At 31.2% G+C, this 22,969-nt stretch overlaps 1 protein-coding gene across 1 annotated transcript in view; it reads left to right on the top strand.

The window, feature by feature from the left end:
* Window positions 1-209: 209 nt before the first annotated feature.
* Window positions 210-22,969, top strand: part of LOC127737146 (probable serine/threonine-protein kinase DDB_G0268078) — a 48,966-nt gene continuing 26,206 nt past the window's right edge. Inside the window, exons 1-3 of the mRNA XM_052247678.1 lie at window positions 210-3,071; window positions 15,072-15,212; window positions 18,828-18,923. Coding sequence (XP_052103638.1) covers window positions 3,000-3,071; window positions 15,072-15,212; window positions 18,828-18,923 — 309 coding nt within the window. The 5' untranslated portion in view covers window positions 210-2,999. The remainder of the gene's footprint in view (window positions 3,072-15,071; window positions 15,213-18,827; window positions 18,924-22,969) is intronic.

Here is a 22,969-nt window from a genome sequence, read left to right as displayed (position 1 = left end):
GCCTTTGAAAAATACAGGAGTTCGATTTGTGTATATTGTATGCAAGTTCTTTGTATAACAATATGAGGGACGTAATATTATTTAAAAGGTAGATAACTATTATCTATATGTAATACATTTTAAATAATAAAGTTATTTTATTTAGGAAAAATTAAAACTACAAAGGCACCCTGCACAAGGCACAGCATACATTACACAGTCTGCCATAACATGATCAGGTTTAAATAATTATGTCTGCCAGAGTCTACTAAGATTTGAACTTGTATGAAAGACACACAAATCGAATTCATGAAGTTAAATTGTACTTCTTTTGAGTAAAAATGACATATATCTCAAAATCATAGAATTTTTTTTTTATCTACAGCAGCAGTTTTACTCCACATACAGTAAAGTCTTCATGTAAAATCTATCGGATCTCGGGTTCATATTGAGTTTGAAGGAGTTCTCAGGAAATTGTTGTACTGATCCAATCCTCCGTAGAGAAATATATTAATTTAACACATTTATCTAAGCAGTCATAAAGAAACTATCCACGTTAGAATATTCATCCTTTTGCTCAACATACTAACACCAATTTTATGCCTAACAAATGCACAAAAGAAATCAAATAACCTCATCTAACACCAAACACTTTGGACGATAGACAAAGATTGATTAAGGGCATTGCTAGAAAAAGAATAATTTTTTATTTGAGATGTCAAGATATTTTCTGTTATGACTTGGAACATATTTCATTTGGAATGGCAGACAAAAATAAAATTTAATGTATTGGACTTGTACAAGTATGCAAATATGTATAGTGCCTTAAATATTATGGGTTGGAAATACATGTTAATTACTTTGGGATAACCCCAAGAAAGACAGATTTCTGGACAGGGATGAAAATTTAGATTTTTCAGGAACCTGATGTTCAGTGGTTGTCGTTTGTTGATTTGGTTCATAAGTATTTCTCGTTTCTCGTTTTTTTTATATAGATTAGACCGTTGGTTTTCCTGTTTGAATGGTTTTACACTAGTAATTTTTGGGGCCCTTTATAGTTTGCTGTTCGGTGTGAGCCAAGGCTTTGTGTTGAAGGCTGTACTTTGACCTATAATGGTTTTACTTTTACAAATTGTGACTTGGATGGAGAGTTTTCTCATTGGCACTCATACCACATCTTCTTATATCTTTTTATACTGTAAAATTACAAAATTTTTATTTTGAAATTTTTTAAGTTAAACCTAATGAAACTTCCAATTTTCATGGCCCTGCTGCTGCATTATAACATATAGATTTCCCAAAATATTATTTGAGACATATTTAGAAATATGAATTTGATAAATTTTTCATTAAAAATTTTGTCTCCAAAACTTAAGTTTTTATAACTGTAAAAGAAAATGTACATGTCAGGGATAATCTCTAGCTTGATCCCATATTTTGCAGCTTTTTGGTTGTTCAGATGGATCGTTACAGTTTGTCTTTCAGAATGTTGACAGTTCTTTGATAAATTATGGGAAGTCTGTGGGTATAGGGCTGACATATGCCTACCTAAATGATGTGATTTGTTATTGTTTTTTTATGGATTACATGGTTCTGTTGTGATTGTTCAATTAGTTTCTTGACTATGAAACCTTATATGCTGCTCAGATAATGTTGTCAAGAAAAACATTTGGCTTTTCCATATTGAACTTGGAAAGCCTACAGAAATTTAAACTAACAACAGCGCTGTATGAGGAAAACATCAAATCATAGAAACTCAAGACAAGCAACAAAAAAATAACCAAAAGAAAATGACGAGGAAATGTAGAGAACTTATTTTAATTAGATTGTTAATCATCCTGTTATTCAAAATGTTGTATAAAACTCTCTGGAAAAAATTTTGCAATGTTAAAAAAATTGTAAATCAGGTTTTCAAAGCAGAAATGTTTATTGGTTGAGTGAAGATAGTATTTTGAAATACCCACCAAATCTGGATGGGAACTTGGTTGAAATGCATGTTCAAAATACAGAAAATTAAACCAAGAAAATATTGTGATATTTTGAAATTTTTTATCTTAGAAGGTCTGAAAAACTGCTTTTCTTTGGACTGAATCTGAAGACACCTGGAGACCTCACAAAAAAATACTTTTTCATATATAATACATGTGTTCTTTTTGAAAAAAAAAGATAAAAATCTTTGTAAGAGAGACTGGGATATGAATTTGTGATCTCTTTACTTCTTAGTTTTTGTAGTTATTTATTTAATTTTCTTCTTGTTACTTCATATTCTGTAGGTCTACTGGACAGCTATGGTCAGTAAAACCACCTAGAATTCACCTGTCATCTTACCTGACTGGAGGTTTAAAGAAGTTATACCATCATCTGAAGAATGACTGCCTTAGTCTACCAGTGTACAGTTAGTCAATCTAGTATATTACAGTGAAAATATTTGTCATAAATGAACATTTATTAAAAAAAGAAATGGAATTAATTATAAATTTGACTTTCAAAATTTATCCTTGTAGCTCCACTAATCTTTCAGAATTTGCTGGAAGAGCATCTAATCAGCTGAGATATTTTCAATGTCTCCTCTGAAACTATTGAGCCAAATTTAACTGTACTTTCAAATCATATCTGGCTGCTGTAGGCCAAATTTTTATAAAAAATATTTTCTGTCTAGTGGGAGAATAAAAGAGAAGGTAGGAAGGTAAAATTATTTTATTTTCTTAAATACTTACATAGACTAAATAGGGAAATATAATAGACTTTAACTGTGCTCATGCAAAATTGACTTGACTTAAATAGTGCTTAACAAAAACGTTTATAAAATGTGTCGGAGTAGATATGAAAATAGGAAAAATTTTCATAAAATGTTTAAGGAGTGGTAGAGGCAGGAAAAAAACACTATTTTTGTTCTTGCGTTATCTATTACCGATATCTGTTAAGTTGTTTCCAATGTAACATCAATTAATGATTCTTTTCCAGGGAAGGGACAATTTACAAATGATGAAGGTCACTTCTACATTAGTGGATCCTGTGTTATGGCCTCCAGATATAGGATAATAGACCTCATAAGTGAGAAAGGCCAGTCAGGCGTGTTGTTAAGGGCAGAGGTAAGAATCATCCATACCTGCTTAAGTAAGGGGAGATAATTAAATATTACAAATGTACTTGAGGTGTAATACCACCAAATCATAGTACGTCACATCCGGTTGCATACGAAAATAGGTCGAAAAAAAATATTCCCTTGAATTTGACAGTTGTAGGTAATTGATCCTACATTTCATTGCAGTAAAACATTTCTGAGTCATAAACATATATCTTGGGTATTTCAAAGCACCATTATTTCTTTATTTGGGGTTTCTATAGAATATTTTGGAAACTTGAGGTTACATGGTTACTAAAGCTTGTACACAGGTTAAAAAAGGGGGAAAATTTGATTGGTTAACTTCCAGTGATGGTTATTTTCTTATATGCAATGAAATGTTATGTGAAATTTTTTCTATAGTACTGGACAGGATAAAACTTTACTCATGCCAAGTATTTCTTTATTTGAAACAAAGATAAATTCTGCACAATTTTTTGAAAAGTGCAAATTTAACAAAGACTAATAGGGGAAAATCAATGGTGGTATTACACCTAATATGGGAAGCTGTACATGCACCTTTGACCTTGTGAGTACTCTCATGTGTTAAAATTTCTTGCTATTTAAGTGAAATATTACAAATAATGAAATATTCTGAGTGGATTGAGTCTCCAAAATACATTTTATGAGAAAATTTCCTTGAAATAGGACTTTACCATGAATATTAGTTGACAGAACAAGCCATACTTAGAGTCTTGGGGAGCTTTTTCTCCTTATTTCTTATATTCTGCTATACTAGAAAATTTTTCCTAAGAAATACTTTAATAGATATATAGTTTTAAGTAAATGAAATTATTTTTAAAGCAGTAACAACAAATTATTCACCAAAAGAGAAGTTTTTTATGTCCCTCTCTGGAACGCGGCGTAAATTTAAGTTTTACGCAAGGACTTATTGAAACCTCCTTGGAGACAGTAAACTTTTATACGGATAGTTCAAGCAGCTTGAATACTTCAATTAATCATTTATAATAACATTTCTATCATAAATGAGTGAAAGTTACCCCAAAATTTTTATTTATTGGCCTAAAAAGTAGAAATTTTGAGGAAATGAGAGGTATAAATGGACCAAAAGAGACTTTGTAAGGAAGAATAAGAGGTCCATTAGTAGTATTTATCATCCTAAAGTCATCTTTTGTATCATATTCAACTGTTTGTAGGCAGATGAGATAAATATTTGATCATTTATTGGTCCACACTATATTCTATCATGATGCGGCTTGGTTTGAATTTTTCGAAGAAATTTTGCTCGAATCGCTGTAGATGTCGTCTTACATTATACTAGATTTTTCTCAAACTATTGAACTGATTATGACAAAACTTGACAGGAATGCTTGAAATAACCAGTATTACAAAGGAAAAAAGTCACATTCAGTTTATTCAACAAAAAAGTCTTCTTTAGGTGTAATACCACCAAATCATAGTACGTCACATCCGGTTGCATACGAAAATAGGTCGAAAAAAAATATTCCCTTGAATTTGACAGTTGTAGGTAATTGATCCTACATTTCATTGCAGTAAAACATTTCTGAGTCATAAACATATATCTTGGGTATTTCAAAGCACCATTATTTCTTTATTTGGGGTTTCTATAGAATATTTTGGAAACTTGAGGTTACATGGTTACTAAAGCTTGTACACAGGTTAAAAAAGGGGGAAAATTTGATTGGTTAACTTCCAGTGATGGTTATTTTCTTATATGCAATGAAATGTTATGTGAAATTTTTTCTATAGTACTGGACAGGATAAAACTTTACTCATGCCAAGTATTTCTTTATTTGAAACAAAGATAAATTCTGCACAATTTTTTGAAAAGTGCAAATTTAACAAAGACTAATAGGGGAAAATCAATGGTGGTATTACACCTTGAGGCTGATCCATTAAAGCATATTATATGGAACCCAGAAAATGGGATAACCATCTACAAATGCATTTAGCCAAGACAAAAATGTTAGTCTATTAATGAACCAAATCAGTGGCAACATCAAGAAACAATCAATGAAAATTAAGAAAACAAATGTTGCATTCCTAAACTTAGTACAGGATTTAAAAAGTTTGTTAGACCAGTGTATACAACACCAAACTAACTGTAAGAATATCAAATACATGCTCAGTATCTGTATGTTAAAAGTATTTTTTTTATACCCTGCCTATGATTGTTGGTGGGGCATAATGTTATCCGTCGCAAGCGTCAGCCCTTTCTTCCATCCTGTATCAAGTTAAATTTTTTGGTTAGGGAAGTTAAGGATGTTCCCTTGTCATGTTTTGGAATTTTTTTTTAAAATTTTGCCCACCAACCCCCATTTTTCTTTTTATAAATCTTTTACATGTATAATTATAAGCCATCTGTAAAAGTCTTATAAAATCTTTGTTACTTTTTAATAGTTTTTGACAACTTGCAATGATAAAGCTATGAAAAATCAAGAGAGAACATTTTCCCGCCAACATTTCAATGGCTCATACAGTGTTCTCCCCAGGATTTTTGGATAGCACCAGGGTAAGGCGTGACGAAATGAATTTTACAATATTTTGTGTCTCGTTGCATCGCTTATTTTTTTCTTGTTAGTTTTTGTGTCATTACCTTTTTGTCTTTTGTTTTGTTTACTGTGGTACTGTGTTATGTAGACTTTGGGTCAGAAAATTATTGGTATATATATATAATGACATATCTCGAAAACAAGTACACGAACCTATATTTTTTTTTCGCTCTTTTTGTTCCTTTATAATATAAATCCCCTATCAATATATTCTAGTGTTATGAAAAGCTTGTTATTTTGAAACTGAGTAGCGAACTTCCTTAACCTTGAAGTTGTGGTCACATGAACTTGAAACTTAGTGCACATGTTCTTTATGATGTAACCTTTAAAAAAAATATCAAATTAGGATTTTGACCTAGATTAAGCTATTGACTGAACATTGAAATGTGATAGTGCAAGTGGGTCATGGTGTCCTGTTTACACATATTTTTGTTATCTTCCTAAATGCTTGTGTATTGATATTATGAGATTATGTTTTAAATTTTATGAGTGCAGTTGACTAAAAGCAAAATGGCCTGTAATGGTAAAAAAGATTCTACCGAAATATTTCCATTGATTTTATTTATAAATACAGTTAAGATAGTCAAAATTTAACGTGTGAGGCTTGCTGCGTAAATTTATTTTTATATTGAACATTTGAGAGTAGATGATTATCATAATTAATATGACAAAGTAGTCAAAAGTGAATGATGATTAAACCAGAAACTTCCAAATATGATATTCCAACTAAACTTGACAGGAAATCACATGCGACAATTTCATCATGTGCTTGAACATAAACTTATTCAACTGGATGCAACCAGTTTAAATGTATGAAAAATTGGAAGAAATATAAACATAATATAGAACTTCTATTGTTGATAAATCTTGTATCTTGTATTTTTGGGATTAGAAATAATAACATCATCATGTGCTTTAACATAAATTTATTCAACTGGATGTAACCAGTTTAAATGTATGAAAAATTTGAAGAAATATAAATATAATATAGAACTTCTATTGTTGATAAATCTTGTATCTTGTATTTTGGGGATTAATACTAATTTGCAACTTAATAAAATTGAGAATGGAAATGGGGAATGTGTCAAAGAGACAACAACCCGACCATAGAGCAGACAACAGCTGAAGGCCACCAATGGGTCTTCAATGCAGCGAGAAACTCCTGCACCTGGGGGCGTCCTTCAGCTGGCCCCTAAACAAATATGTATACTAGTTCAGTGATAATGGACGTCATACTAAACTCCAAATTATACACAAGAAACTAAAATTAAAAATGATGCAAGACTAACAAATGCCAGAGGCTCCTGACTTGGGACAGGCACAAAAATGCAGCGGGGTTAAACATGTTTTTTGAGAACACATTAAGATTTAATCTTTTTTTTTTTTTTTTTTTGTTGTTCAAGTATTTAGATTTTAATATAAATTTGTTTTGGCTATTCCACTACATTTATTATTTTGTTTTTTCTTATGCATGTACCACATATGAATATTATGTTGGAATATAAAATCTGTTTAGAAAAAAAAAACAGTGACTAATATGTCAAGAAAAAAGAATGACTTCTTCCAAAATACACATGAACGTTTTGTATTTGGCAGTTGCAAATCTTAAATCTCATCATTGTTTCTGAATACAAAGTGATGTTGGGTATATAGCTATGAGATAGCCAACCATCTGCACAAAAACCCATAGACAGCTATCTTTGTTACTGTCTTTTTATATTTTTTTTGTCAGAGTCAATACAGTATCAGGGGAAATAACTGCTAATGAAATTTCAATGTTCTGCCCTTTCTGGTTTTGATCAAAATGACAATGATGAAATATAATACCAGGAAAGAAAAATTTGAAAATTGAAAATTTCGCAAAATAACCATTGAATCAGTTACAAATAAATGTTTTGTCTTTGAAAGAAACTATAGATGAATCATTGTATTTTGTCCAAGTTGTTGGTTACTTTTACAAAGACAATTGGAGTTTTGACATTATAATGACCTGATTTGTTATTTGGTTTGTAATAATGTTGTTGGGTTGCTGTCTCATTGACATTTACAACATTTTTATAAGTCTAGGAAGTTTTATGAAAATTAAGACTAATCTCATTGTTATAGCCCTTAAAATAACCGTAGTCACGTTCATCTAATTGATGATATTTTTACTTGCATGTAATTTGATATTGTCTTGTGTTTACAGTGCATTGTTTCATGCACAAAGCACTGTTTTTTTTAAAGAAGATATTATTATAAGAAGTTCACTGGGTGCACAATGACATAGACATCATGCTCAATGACATAGATGTTGCAATGTATTTAAAAATAGGTACATTTGAGAAAGAATACATTTCAAAGCAACAAAGAAAACGTAAATAGAATGGCCATTTTCATTAAGAATTGTTTAAAAAGAGACAAGATTATATCTGAATTTGATAGACAAGATTAACCTCCCATGTCATGATGACAGTAGCCCCAAGGTTTTACATTATGAGTTGCTGTACTTATTAAATTTAAAGCTTAAACTGTTATTTTTAAATGTTTAAATGTATTTATCTGATCTGTAACTTTGCCAAAGGTGATAGGATATTGTCCTATGATGCACATTTATATTATTACGATGAGTAAAGATGAATTTTGCGTTGACATTTATGTCCCTGCTGTGCATGATGTCACACCTGAGTAGCTTCTGTGGTTAATTAGTGACAAATTTTAAAAATTAACCGCAGACTTTTTTTTTATGTGTTTGGTTATATAAAAAAAAGATGATACAGTTTTAGGACATGATGTAAATTTTTTTTTTATCAAAGAGGTCATGACCATTTTTGTCAAAACATGATTCATGGGTATGAGTAGGACTGGGTGGGGGGAAGTTGCTTACTATTTCTGGTAGTTTGTAATGCAAAATTTACTTGAAGGCTTTGTGGTGTAATAATCTTATTATAAAAAAAATCTTCAGCAAAAACTATTTTTGGTTAGAGATTATGTTTAGGAACACAATCTTCTATTTTCATCTCTTCCTTCATGGAACATATATTGCTTCACTTCCAATTGCCCATAACAATTTTACATTTTCATCATCTGTGAAGGGATGTTGTAATATAAGCCTTATTAAAGGCACATACAGGTACTCCCTAAAAAGCCTCTACCCACCAGTGGAACCCAGCTTTATTCTTATCAAACAAGTTACCTGACAATATTGGAAAAAAATATGTTGGATCATATAACTGTTTTTTCCATTTGATTTTATTTGGGTGATAAATAAGGCTGGAAAAGGCAATTTTTTATCCGTATTCAAATACATTTCAAACCGTCTCAGATTTTCTGAATAAAATATTGAATGTATGTACTTTTAGGATATAATGCTGTTTCGATTCAAAATATACCATTTTCATGAATTATACAGCCATGAAATTACATTGTCCAGTAAAATGGTAACATTATACAAAATCTCGACTGTTTTCTTGATCATCCTTAGAAATAGAAACAGTCAGTTTATGTATAGCAAACTGATTTTTTTTAAATTCTGGTCTAATCTCACTTACCAAAAGTTATGAAACTATAAAATTCCAATGCTGACACTGCATTTTTGACAACTTACACAGTTTGTCATGGAAGGTGTTATCTCAACCTAAATTTAATCAAATAATTGTATAACTTTGGATGAATATTGGAACAATTGATCATTTAAACCTAAGTTCTGAATGCCTATATCTTTCTTCTTTAATTAACTTTAGTACCTAAAATGCTTTAAAGTAAAAATACTTTTTTTTCTATTTAAAAATATTAAAATAATTTAATAATAATATTAATTTATAAGTATTTAATATTTTAAGATGCTTTAAAAATATTCAAAATCTCTCCATTCTATGAGTGATTATTATGATAAAATTTATGTGTGGTTTATGTTGACGACTTTACATAACTGTGTACTAAATGAACCCCATACATCATCTTGAGATGAAAAATTATAAAATAAAACTTTTTTGGCACTAACATTTAGTTTTCTGCAGCAAAGTTGAAGTATAATTTGTATTCAAATCTTTGTGCACTTGCATGTCCACAACTCATACCTTGGAAAGTCTGAAAAGAATGGATCATCTAATTTTATAGTTGTGTGTCATGTCAAAAGTAAGTCAGTATGAAAAATTATAAAATAAAACTTTTTTGACGTTAACATTAGGTTTTTTCAGTTAACATTAGGTTTCTTCAGCGAAGTTGAAATATAGTTTGTATTTAAGTCTTTGTGCACATGCATGTCCACAACCTATATCTTGGAAACACATCATTAAATTGATCATCTAATTTTGTAGTTGTTTGTCATGTCAAAAGTAGGTCAGTTTGACCTATTTTGCATGCTTCTGTGACTGAAATTTAATTATATATGCTCAAAAATTTTTAGGTTCAATAAATGTTATTTTCCATTTCAAGATGTATTGTCAATTCAATTCTAAAGAAAAACAAGTTTGACAATTCTTTGTATAGTTCTTTTAAAAATTATATAAAATAATCAGAATTGTAAGTTCTATTATAATTTTCCTCATTAATATTTTCAACTTTGTTAAAAATTATTCAGTTTGCATTAAATTCATAGATAAAGATTCCCTATTATACATGTTTTAAGTATAAACAAAATATTAAGTTGAAGCAATTCAGGGGTTCAAATTAGTGTGGGTCCGAGGTCCGGGACCTGTCTTTTCTAGGAGAGGACTTTTCATTTAAATTACAAAAGTCAAGGACCTACCATTCTTTACACTGATGCTTGATACACGACCATTGATTTTTTATGGAGGACCCTTCACTTAAAATTTCAAATGGTCCTGGACCTTTCATTATTTTAAGCAAATTTGAACCCCTAAAGCAAGAAGAAACAACATTTTGCATTGTGAAAAATAGGAATCTTATTTTTTTCTTCTCACAGCAATCCTACATTCCAGTTTTGTCTTTTGCTCATTTAGGTTCCCTCTGTGGTCAAATATTTTGTTAAGACATTAAAACTTTGTCAAACATTTGTGAACTTTTACCAAACTTGAACAGGAGCTTTTTCATGATCAAGAAATAGCCTCTGATGTGTGTCCACAAAACAACATTTTTTCATCAATCCATGGTATTTGGTACCTATGGAAAGAGATAAATTCACAGTACACCGTAACTCTCTAAGACGTCTGGAGGTGACCCACTGTGGATTCATTATTATTCATGGGATATTATTTTTGGTGGATTTCGTTGTTAACCGTGAACCACAAATTTAAATGTCCAACAAAGTATGAATTTTTCGTAGACTTGTATGCAGACTTTTGTAAAACCATATAATCAAATATCCATGAAAATACAAATTTCCCTCAATCCACGAAAATAAATGAATCCACAGTTTTGCAACACTAATTAGCTCGAGACACTTATGATTTCCCACCCTTTATTATTATCCATTGATCCTCTTGCAGAACTAACTTAATTGAATTAGTGGTAAACATTTTTTTTGGTCCTGAATATGCATAAAAAATTTGCCATTGGAAGTTAGGCAGACTGCCATTAATCAATTGTTTTTATTTATGCAATGTAAGTCATTAGAAAATTTTTGTATACATTTATTTTAAAACTTTGTTCTATGATGGAAAAATTTCAAAAGTTTTCCTGCGTAAAGAATTAAGGATAGGTCTGTTGTTAAACTTTATCTGTCCTAGTCTTATCTCAAGTCTATACTTTGACTGAACCTTTGAAATTTTAGCACAATTTTCTGACAGAAATCGAGGAGATCATACAAGTGTTAGGACCTTGGCTTTTACAATAAAATGCCTTTCGGCACGTTCCAGTTCTGCTTATAGTTTTGACACTCTCAAATCATTAAGACAGAAGGTTGAATGTCTTGTTTAAGCTGCGATCCATTCTTAAAAAGTATTAAACAGCAGACGACATACAAAAAGCTTAATTGGGTTATGTTACTTTATGATTCAAAAATTACTTGATCCTTTACTATAATTCGGATTAAAGATCATGACCAGAAGCCACAGTGTTTCTTATCAAAGTTTAACAACCTTGTAATCACATTAAAGGATAAGCATTGGTAATTTTCTCTGTGTGTAGGCATTCAACCACATATTACTTGTGTATTATTATTTATTTAGAGTAGAGCTTAGTAATATAACAAAACAAAGTCAGTGTCCTCACAAAAAATTAAATAAGGCCGCATAAGATAGATAAGCTTTCAGATTCTGTTTCCTGCTTTTCAAAAATATTTAAATGCGGGGGCAGTTTAAAAAAAAAGATTTAAGATTTTTCTTAATTTTCAAAAAAATTAGGAAAATGTGTGATCAAATATGAAAGTGGGGAAAAAGTCAGGAAAAGGATGGGATGAGAATCAGAAAAACTGTTTCATGTGGCCTTAACAATTGAAGTGCAGTATGACTATCATCATTTTCATTACAATAAGATATTAGTGGATTATAAATGGTTGTCAATGAGGTGGAAGTATTTTTTCATAATAGAAAAAATTGGTATTTTTTCCAGTTCACAAGAACCCTGATAGGATAAACAAGACATTACCATATTATTTCTTTTATACTGTCACACAACTTGTTATGATAATGTATTTGAGGGAGATTGACAGCTTTAAGCCAAAAGTATGTTAAACTGACCTTATTGGTACATTTCATGCTTCATTGACTAACGTTAGCTAGGTTTTAGGGCTGAGTTGAGTTCAAAGATATTGTATGTCCAATCTACAGTTATGTAAATTGGAATTCATTCAGGAAACGGGTAGAAATGCCTGACAGTGCAAATTCAAAATGACAAATCACCGGAGTTCATAATATCCCCTCTTTGAATCGGGGAGTTCAAAGTGATGGGATATTTGATGGTTCATTCATCCATCCATTTGTTTGTCGTTCCACTCTACTTTGTAACCACTTTTCCTCCTAAACCCTTAACCAGAATTTAGTGAAAAAAACTTTCTCAGAATCTTCACCATACAATTGTATAATGGGATTGTGCACCTTCTACTGTGGATTCATTTATTTTCGTGGGTACCAATTTTCGTGGATAAAGGAAAACTTTCATATTCGTGGATATTCAATTTCGTGGTTTTACCAAAGTCTGCATACAAGCCTATTAAAAATTTGACATTCGTTGAACATTTAATTTCGTGGTTCACCAGTACCAACGAAATCCACGAAAATTGGTATCCCACGAATAATAATGAATCCACAGTATTTTGCTTTTTGATCTAAATTATTTTGGGGTTTCCCTGAGCAATTCATGGAATTTTCTATTGCTTTATCTGAGATGTACCTATTTTGAAATTGAAACTCCTGAACCTCATATTACAATTTTGAATTTGAAACTCCTCCTGAACTTCATATTAGAATTTTGAATTTGAAACCCCTCCTGAACCTCATATTACAATTTATTGAAATTTTCTCAATATCATGACCATAATGCAATTTTGCACCTCCTATTTTGTTTTTCATCCAAAATATGTTTGGGGTTTCTCCAAGCAAATCATAGACTTTTCTGTTGCTTTATTTGGGGGTGGGGATTATCATTTTGTGAGCTGTGTGCTCCAAGTACCTGTAGTATTTCATTGACTTCAGATAGGGTAACGACTTGGTACATTTGTATGTTGAATGTCTGTCAGCTTTGCAACAAAAAATAGGTCATAAAATTGAGAATGGAAACGGGGAATGTGTCAAAGAGACAACAACTCGACCAAAGAACAGAAAGCAGCTCAAGGCCACCAATAGGTCTTCAACACAGCGAGAAAATCCTGCACCCGGTGGCGGGCTTTATTTTTGACTTTCTTACCTCATTGATTTTCATCAGCCATCTGTCAACATTAATATCTTGATGAATATTTATGAGATCTTACAGTTAAGATTTTGCTTATACCAGTCAACTATTTTAAGGTAAAATTCACATGATTTTTTAAGACTTCAATTTTTAGGCTCTATAAGGCAATAAGTGCATCGCATTCAATGTACCAGATATGACAAAAAATGGTTTTAAATCTGTGGTCCACTCACTAAGCAATAAAGGTTAGTTGCTCTATTAATAAGTTGTCTATAAGAGCATAGACAGTTGGTACGGTTCCAGAGATCTCTGCTTTCTCTTGTCAATGCTTGTTTTAATATAGAAAGAAGTTGGTGTCCTTTGAATAGAATCTTAAAATGATCAATAACTCAGAAACCAAAAAAAAAAAAAATGTGTAATTTCAAAAGGGAGCTTGTCTTTGTAAACTAAACACGTTGTCGATGAGATCTGCTTCAAATTGTCAAGTTTTTAACTATTAAAAGTCCCTTAACTCTGGAACAATATAGCTGAAAATCATCAAAATTGAATGAGTGTCTTGTCCTCATAGAACCAAATTTAAACATTACACAAAATTTTGCAGACTTGTGAAAAAGGTTTGGAACAAAATCTTAGATTAGGGATATCTCCATAAATAAGATACCAGTATTTTCAATAAGGACTCAGAAAAATCTTTCTCAAAAATGTGTATTGGGACATTAGAAGTCTTTCACTTCATAAACTCTAGTCAACTGGACATTAAACAAACAACTATAGGTCACCATAAGGCCTTCAACAGTAGGGCAGCAGGGTACATCCCCACAACAACAAAGCAACTCTAAGTACAGATTTGAGAGTACTAACAGTCAGTTACTGACAGCTAGTTCAAAGCAATTAACAACTAATAGAAAAATCATGCATCTAAGACTAAAATATCAATCAGTACACATCCAACATCCAATGGATTTAGTGTAAAGACGTCATTAACAGTCAGAGAAAAACATAATCTTGTGCAAAGCCAAAATACAGGTATCGACAGATTGTAGAGCCATGAATGTGGATATGTATATAACAATAAAATTTAGTTTCAATATAATTTACTGATAACAAAATCAATATTTATACCAATAAAAACAATATTCAAAGATCTGATTACAGTGTTGAATTGATGGCTAGTTTAAAATTCTTACAAAAAGTGTTCAATACTTTTATCAGCCTTGTTGGTCTAATGTATGATGCTGTGGTGCTAATGCCCACCAGAATCAAAAGTTGGTATTTTCTGCTTCTTATGATCTTATCTCATCCAGCATTTAGGAGTATTAGCAAAGATTGGTTTGGTTGAGCATGGTTAAATGCTTGGGTGAGGAGACATAGTACATACATTTCTAGGGACTTCTCCTTGAAAATGAAAATGGTACTGAATGTGATGGTTTAACATTTACATTTATAAGTAACTTCTCTTTCTAAATAAAGTTTGAAAATAACCTGATGGACAGTAAGCAATATTCAATCTTTTTATATTGCTAACAAACCAAAAAGTTTAATTATCAAAAGGTCAGTATTTTAGCATTTATATAAATATCTTGCTTATTTCTGATTCTATAGTACACAAAACTTTTATTCTAAAATCAAGCTTACCAGAGAAATTGTTTTTGTTTTGTTTGCAGGACATGTTTAAAGAAGACACAATTGTAGTTATTAAAGTCCTCCACACAACATTTTCCCAACTAGGCATTCAGGAAACCCTCTGCTTACAACAACTACGAAATGTAGATCCTGATAACATCTCACATACACTCAGACTTTTGGTAAGTTTTGATATGTGTTGTTTGTGGAATCTTAACAAAATTAAAAAAAAATTGAAAAACCCTCCTGGAGTACATGAGTATATCCCTAGTTTTTGGTTGGGTACTTGTAGCTCTGTATACTGATTAAGTTTGGTGTTTTCCTTAGCAATTCATGGACTTTTCCATCAAGTTAATTTTTATGTATTTTATAGCTCATATCAAAGTTTCTGTGGATTGTTATCTTTTTATAATACATTGCATTAACTTATAAGGAAACTTACACACTTAAATTCCAAATAAAATACAAATGTCAACACTTAGAAATTTACTGCATTCTTTTTGATGTTATAAATTGGAAAATTTGCATACAAAAACAAGATACGGTGAATCAATCTGCAAAAAATTAAGTTTCTTGATTAGATTTCGCCAACATGTTGCATGCAGATAACCTTTTTTTTCCATAATTAGTTGTTGTATAACTCTCCATAAGAAAATTTTATAAAATGAAGTGTTATAGTTGGTAATTAAATGAAAAATTGATGCTAAGCATACCAAAGAAAATCTTTTAAAGTGTAGTGTTATAGTTGGCAATAAAATGAAAAATTGATGCTAAGCATACCATTGAACAATTATTTGGTATTTTTTGCCGTTTATTTACAAAGTTTAAACAGACAATAGACTTGCAGCTAGCTATAACATGCACATTTTTCTTTTATCCTGATAATCACATCCTAGAATTATTTAACATCACATGGTTCAGTTCAGTTTAGAATGATTAAAGGCTATTAAATAGATTAAGAGCAATTAACATTGCATAATGAAAAAGCTACAAAATTAAATGGTCTAATGTAACCAGCTTTCTTTTATCTTTATCGTCCTGAACATCACGGACTAAACTTAACGCTTGCCCAGTCGCCCAAGGCGACCAGATTTTCGGCTTGGCGAATATATTTTATCATCCTGTTCACCCAACTGGCGACTGTAAAATATTTTGCAGTGAATCCCATTTCTACTCTTTCCCCCGCGATATAAACAAAAACTGTTCCTAAATGGAAACCTTCCTGTCTTATCAAAGCAGGAAAATTAAAGAGAGATTTGCGAAAACCAGTAAGATCATTTTAATAACCCAAACCCGGTCGGACAAGTATGTTTTCAGTGCGAAGTCAGTATTTGACATACATGACTCTAAGCACGTGATCTTTTAAATCTTCTTAGATTATTTCACTATTGTTTAGTGTTTTCTGTTCAATCTGCATCGCTAAAGAAATGCATTCCAGTTGTCCAGGGAGTCATTTCAAGCCCGTATTAGACGATAACTTGTCCATGAATCGCTATTTACAAAATCTTCAATGAAAAAACGAAACGCAAAATCTTGTAAATAAATATCAAAATATCTAATTTGATATCCAATCTTCAAATAAAAAGTAATTGAATAATATTTTTGATCAACACTATTAGAGGATGGCTTGGATTTGAAGTAGCATTTAATGATTCATAGAAACAGCCATATTGTCAAAATGTCAACAAGTCTACAGGAAGTTGAAATTGAAGGGAAACAAGGAAATTTACTAAAATCAGTATTGTCAAATCTTATAATATATATCTGGTGGCAATAATTCAAATATCACAAAGTTATCACATGAAATCTTTACCAGACTCATTATTAGTATATGGAGAGTACATTTCAGTTTTATTTTACTTAGTATAAAAATTGGTTGGCCCCTAAAAGTTCAACTGGGCCCCTGAAAAAAATATTTTAGGGGCCCAGATGGCCCCTGGAGGAAAACAGTTAAGTTTAGTCCCTGAACATGCATGAAATATTTGCCACTGGACATTGAGCAACTAACAATCAATCAATATTTTATCTTTATTTTTTTTATTAATGGATTTAATTAATGTGAGGATAGGTAGGCTTAATTAACTACTGTCTAAATTAAGTGTCCAGTTGGAAAAAAGTGCAACACATGAAGATCACGATGTAAACAGGACTTGAGGTGATAAAACTTTACTCAGTACTCAGAGAACAAAATTTGAGCTCAAAACACCAAATCCAGTATTTTTATTGGTTAATTTTTTAGTCTTACGAGCGGGAGGCCAGAATGGAACCCATTTATCCAAGAGAGCTATTAAAATTTAAACTAAGATTTCAAAACACTGGTGGCATTAACTTGATTTTAAATATAACTAAAAGTTTGTAAGGGTAAGATATCATTACCTATTGGTTTTCTGTATGCACGTTCTGTGATGAAATATTAGATATTTTGGTTTTCTGTATGGACCTTGTGTGATAAGATATATGACATTTTGGTTTTCTGTGTGCCCCTTCTGTGATAAGGTATAGATTATGGTACACTAATGTTCATATGATCGACTAGTATAACTTATATGAAAGGTCTTCAGTACTTGTTAGATAATGTGTAGCTCAGAGCATAATAAAAAGGATAAAGGCAACTTTTAATATTCCAATGAGCAGTTAAATTTATATAGTTACGATTTTTTCTCTCTGGCGACGAAAGCTGCAGAATGTGAGACATAGGTATGCTAATCTGGCTGCCGCAGCGTAAACGTTTTGTTCTTAATCTCATTTTCATAGTTTAAAGACTGTGAATTTCTTACTTAGTTATGTGTACCGGTAATAGGTATATGGGATTCTTTCAAGGTCTACCTACGTGTCAGACATGGTTCACCTGACCTGGACCTCATTTCATGGATCAATGATTAAGGTAAAGTTTCAGGATAAGGTCTTTTTCTATGATAGTAAAATCATGAGGTGAATTATAATTTATGTATGGAATGATTGTAAGATGTACATGTCTTTCTGACACATTTCATCTGACCTTGACCTCATTTTCATGGTTCATTGGTCACCTTAAGTTTTCAAGGATAGGTCTGTTTTATCAGATATTGTATACTAGTAAGCAAGAGGTGATTTTGATGATTTTCACTTTTGTCGATCAGGAGTTATGGTCCTTGATTTTAAAAATGCTTCTATATGTTGTTATTCTACTATAATTTAGGAACCATTCAACCAATCCTTTTCAAATTTTGATATCTTTCTCATAACAAAATAAAGGTCAAGTTGATATTGATTATTTCAACTTATGCTAATTGGGAGTTGAAACCCTTGTTTGCTTTAACATAACACTAGTAAATGAAAGAAAAATCTTGTTTGCTGTTATTTTGACAGCTTCTTGTTTATTTTTTGTAAAGCAATTTGTCTGAACCTTTATACTGCAAAATGAATGATGAATACTTTATGATAACAAATTTCAAAGCAACTTTAACTTAAATGATTAATAACTTTAACTTTATGTTACAAAATCAAAATAACAAATTAAATTTAAATGAACTGTACTTTTGTCACAAAATGATTTTGTTTAATTTCATCAAAGATATTTTTGTAAATATAACTCTTTCATAGAGTATAAAACATCTCCTTTAGGGAACAATTACCACATTGCTATATTTCTGTATAAGATCAAACACTTTGAGAAACATACATATTAGGAGATAAAAGTGCAAATATTTGATGACTTTTTAGATAAAATCTTTTAATTATGGTGATGATGTAATTAATTCATATTTCGGAAAACCATGTAATTATTTTATGCTTGTGTTTTTATTGTTTATTTGCAGAATATTTTCACATTTGATGATCATTACTGCATGGTATTTGAAGCTTTATATCCAGAACCGATCAATCAGATATTTCATCAAATTTCTAGAGATAAGGTAAAAAAAATTATAATATCATGTTCAAGCTTTTATGATTCAATAATGTGAACAAAAAATGTATTTAGTATCTTCTGTATTGAAATAGAATCCATTTGGTTCATTTTTCAAATAGAAGGGGTGCAAAATAAAGGAAGAGTTGAGTCATAACGCATGTGAGGAATTTTTAATGATTAAGGGAATTTTTTTTCTCAAAATTTATATGTACAACTAAAGGCATACGATACAGTTTTAATCCCACAGTATTTTTTTGATGAAAATTTGCATACAAGCTATTTTTAACGTAGTCAATTCAAATATGTAATAAAAAATATTTATGTAACAATTCTTTGGAAATAATTTATTTTTATTTTTATAATTTTCGAAAAAAAAAACATATTTTTTGCTGTATATTTATCCAATTTAAAAAAAAATCATCAGTGATTTCTCCATAAAAATTGGTGCAGATAATCTTCATACATAATCTAGCTTAATGTCGTTTTGAAAAAGAAGGTCCATGTACTCGTTTTCAAGCTAATGATTAAAATCAGTCAGAAAATGCATCTTACACAATATTTCACAGTTTGACGTTGCGAAAAATAACATTTTACGTTTGCAACATCATAACCCCCCCTGTAACTCTATTGTATGCCTTAAAAAAAGGGGTTATTGTAAAGACAGAATTTTTTGCATGCATTAATTATTGCGATTGTTGGATAACTGACCGAAAAACAAGATTAATTATTTTGAATTCTGGAAATGCTGCACCAAACTAATACAACAAAGTATAAAGTGTGAGTTTTTATTAGGCCAAAAAAAAAATATATATGTCTGTTTACGGTTACCCGACCGACCCTACTTTAGAGCGCCGACCCTAAGTCATTTTATTTCCGTCGTAAAGTGAAAAATAAACTGAACTCGTGTCAAAAGCAAAATTAGTGTTGCAAATAATATAAATCAATGGCCTGATACATCCCAATGTTCACAATCGTGAATATGACAGCTGTATTTAAGGAAATTCGCAACTCCTGTGATGAAATAAACACTTTGCCACAATTTTTTTCCAACCAATTACCAAGGGAAATAATCCAATAATTAAAAATACGGGTAAACTCGGCCCTTGATCAACTCGGACCACGACAAGACGAAATAGTATGACTCAAAATCATGTCACAAAAAATAAAATGGAAATACCAACCTACCTACCCTATTTTTTTAAAGTATGTAACCTTAAACAGACATATATTTTTTTTGGCCTTATTGCGAAACCTATTGCAATTTTTGCAAGAATAAAAAAAAACATCTAAAAATTTTTTGGATTCACAGTAAATATTATACCACAGCCACCCCAGTGGTTTTGTGGTAGCATGTTCGCCTCGAGTGCGGGAGGTCGTCAGTTCGAACCCCGAACGGGTCAAACGGAAGACTTTAAAAAAATTGGTATTTGCTGCTTCTCCACTAAGCACACCACATTAAGGAGTAAGAGCAAAGACTGGTCTGCTCGTAGTCAGAATAATGTGTCCGGGTAAGGTGACATGTCTTCCTGCAGATTGTTACCTTGTGAACTAACACATTAAAAACCCGATTCAGCGTGTCAGTCTAGTACAAAGCAGGGTAAATATTCATATTACATTAACATGTTCTCTTCCTGAATATACATATAAGTTTACCGCTGGACTTTAAGCAGCCATCCATCATCACCAAAGGAATGTGTCTTTCTTGGTTGATATCTGTCCTTTCCATCTCATGAAACTTTCTTCACATTTTTCTCAGGACTTACAAATTAGATCTACCTGAAATTCGGTATCAAGCTTCATAAGAGCATGATCTACCCTTTGATACATTTTCAGGTTCATCACTCATCAACTGTCTGTTAACCAAATACTTATATATATATTCTTACACACAAACATAAGGGCTGTGTATGAAATTTTCATCACATCTTTCTGAAATTTGGATTATTGGTTCAAGTGAGAATGCTTCACCATGAGAGGGGTTGTCACATTCATTGCTTATTAACTTCCTGATTTCCATATATTCCTAATGGAGGTATCATTGGTGAGCAATAGTTCACAGTTCTTCTTTTTTATGCCTCACCTAGGGGCATTATGTTTTTTGGTCTGTGCATCCGTTCGTCCGTCCGTCCGTCTGTCCTTCCGTCTGTCCCGCTTCAGGTTAAAGTTTTTGGTCAAGGTAGTTTTTGATGAAGTTGAAGTCCAATCAACTTGAAACTTAGTACACATGTTCCCTATGATATGATCTTTCTAATTTTAATGCCAAATTACAGTTCTGACCCCAATTTCACGTTCCACTGAACAGAGAAAATGATAGTGCGAGTGGGGCATCCGTGTACTATGGACACATTCTTGTTTTGATAGAAAGACTTCAATCAAAATATGAAATCACTTTTGAAAATGATTGTTGGCATTATAGAGATGTCACCACTGACATCTGATCCTCACTTAATGTGGAACAACTTGTTCTTATAGGGATTAGATGAACCCTTCATGTTTATGATACCAACATTATAGATCAGAGGTCAAGGTCGCCAGATGGCACTATGAAAAAACATTGTAGTCACTGTAGAGGTCATTTGTGAACAATATAGATATGATAGAGGTCATTTTGTATATGTTATCTTCACAATTTAAAAAAATCCAAATGAGAATTAGAGGTCATTTCGTATATGTTATCTTCACAATTTAAAAAAATCAAAATGAGAATGATAAAGTTTGGAAAAAAATACAAGAAAACCCAAATAGTCCATCTGGTACATTGTATAATGTATATGTTATGTAATTTGAAATTTACTATACTGTAAAAAGTCTATTTTTGATATTGTTAGCTATTCTGGCATTTAAATGTTCGTATGATGCACTAAAATGTCATTTGTGCAGCTTAAAGAAAATTACTACTTTATTATGTAATTATCTAGAACTAATGAGTCTGGTTAGTACGGTAGGTTAAAAATATATTCTACATATTATAAATTGTACTAGACATCCATCTGTTCACAAATTGTATCATATTATCATAATGTATATGCATTTATTATACATGTAAATTTTATATTTTTGCCATTTTTATTAATGGTTATATCTTTATTTCTTCTTGTAACACTTACTGAGTAAGAGTGCATACAATAAAGAACTGATTGAACTTGACCTTGAAAAAGACTTGATACAAAGAATATGTTCCGGACCTTATGAGTATTTGGACCATACCTGCATGGTCATGACCATATGAGTATGATACTCGTTTAGGTTATTTACGGGTTGGACCATATGTGTATTTAGACCATATAGGTATTTTTCGAATAAATTTTAACTTTCTTCGCAAGAACACAAAGCTCATTCTCTGAACACAAAATCGCCTTTATCTTGTTGACTTTTTCGTCCATAAGTGGACCTTTTTTTCTTTTTTTCTTAGTGTTTAAATTATTATTTCAGAAACAAATTTCTTCTTATTTTTACTTATTTTCATTGAATTAATGTGTTCTTGCTCCTATTCATACGATCTTACTGTCATTGTAAGATCGTATGAATAGGAGCAAGAGCACATTATTTAACTTAAGTCATTTTAATAATTTAAACACCAAAATAATTAAAAAAAGAAGAAAAAAGAGGATTCAATGACCAATGTTCCTGTGATTTAAGCAATTGACTTCTTGCTAAACAGTTCATTGAGATATTTCTTGAAGTTATTTTCCAAAGTCGCCATATTGCGTTTCGTAAGGACAAATTGATAATGACCATGAAAATTTCTTTTTACTGTGATTTTTACTTGTAAGTAAAATTCACTTTATTTCATTAAATCATGAAGTCAAAATTTCATTTTTAGAAACTCTTAATCAATGGGAAACCTTTTCAACGTTCATCATGTTAATCACCCGGACCATATAAGTATATATGCATATGGTCATGACCATATGCGTATAATCCAAATACTCATATGGTCTTGAACAAATATCAATGAGGAGAGGATGAAGTCTATTTGGTACCAAGGTTAGAGTTCAAAGACCAGGGTCACCTGATCACACTATGGAAAAAGCTTAGTCACTGTAGAAA

This window comes from Mytilus californianus, unplaced genomic scaffold, assembly GCF_021869535.1.
Source record: "Mytilus californianus isolate M0D057914Y unplaced genomic scaffold, xbMytCali1.0.p SCAF_4, whole genome shotgun sequence".
Taxonomy (NCBI): domain Eukaryota; kingdom Metazoa; phylum Mollusca; class Bivalvia; order Mytilida; family Mytilidae; genus Mytilus; species Mytilus californianus.
The sequence above is the reverse complement of the archived record's forward strand: the minus strand, read 5'-3'. Positions and strand labels throughout refer to the sequence as shown.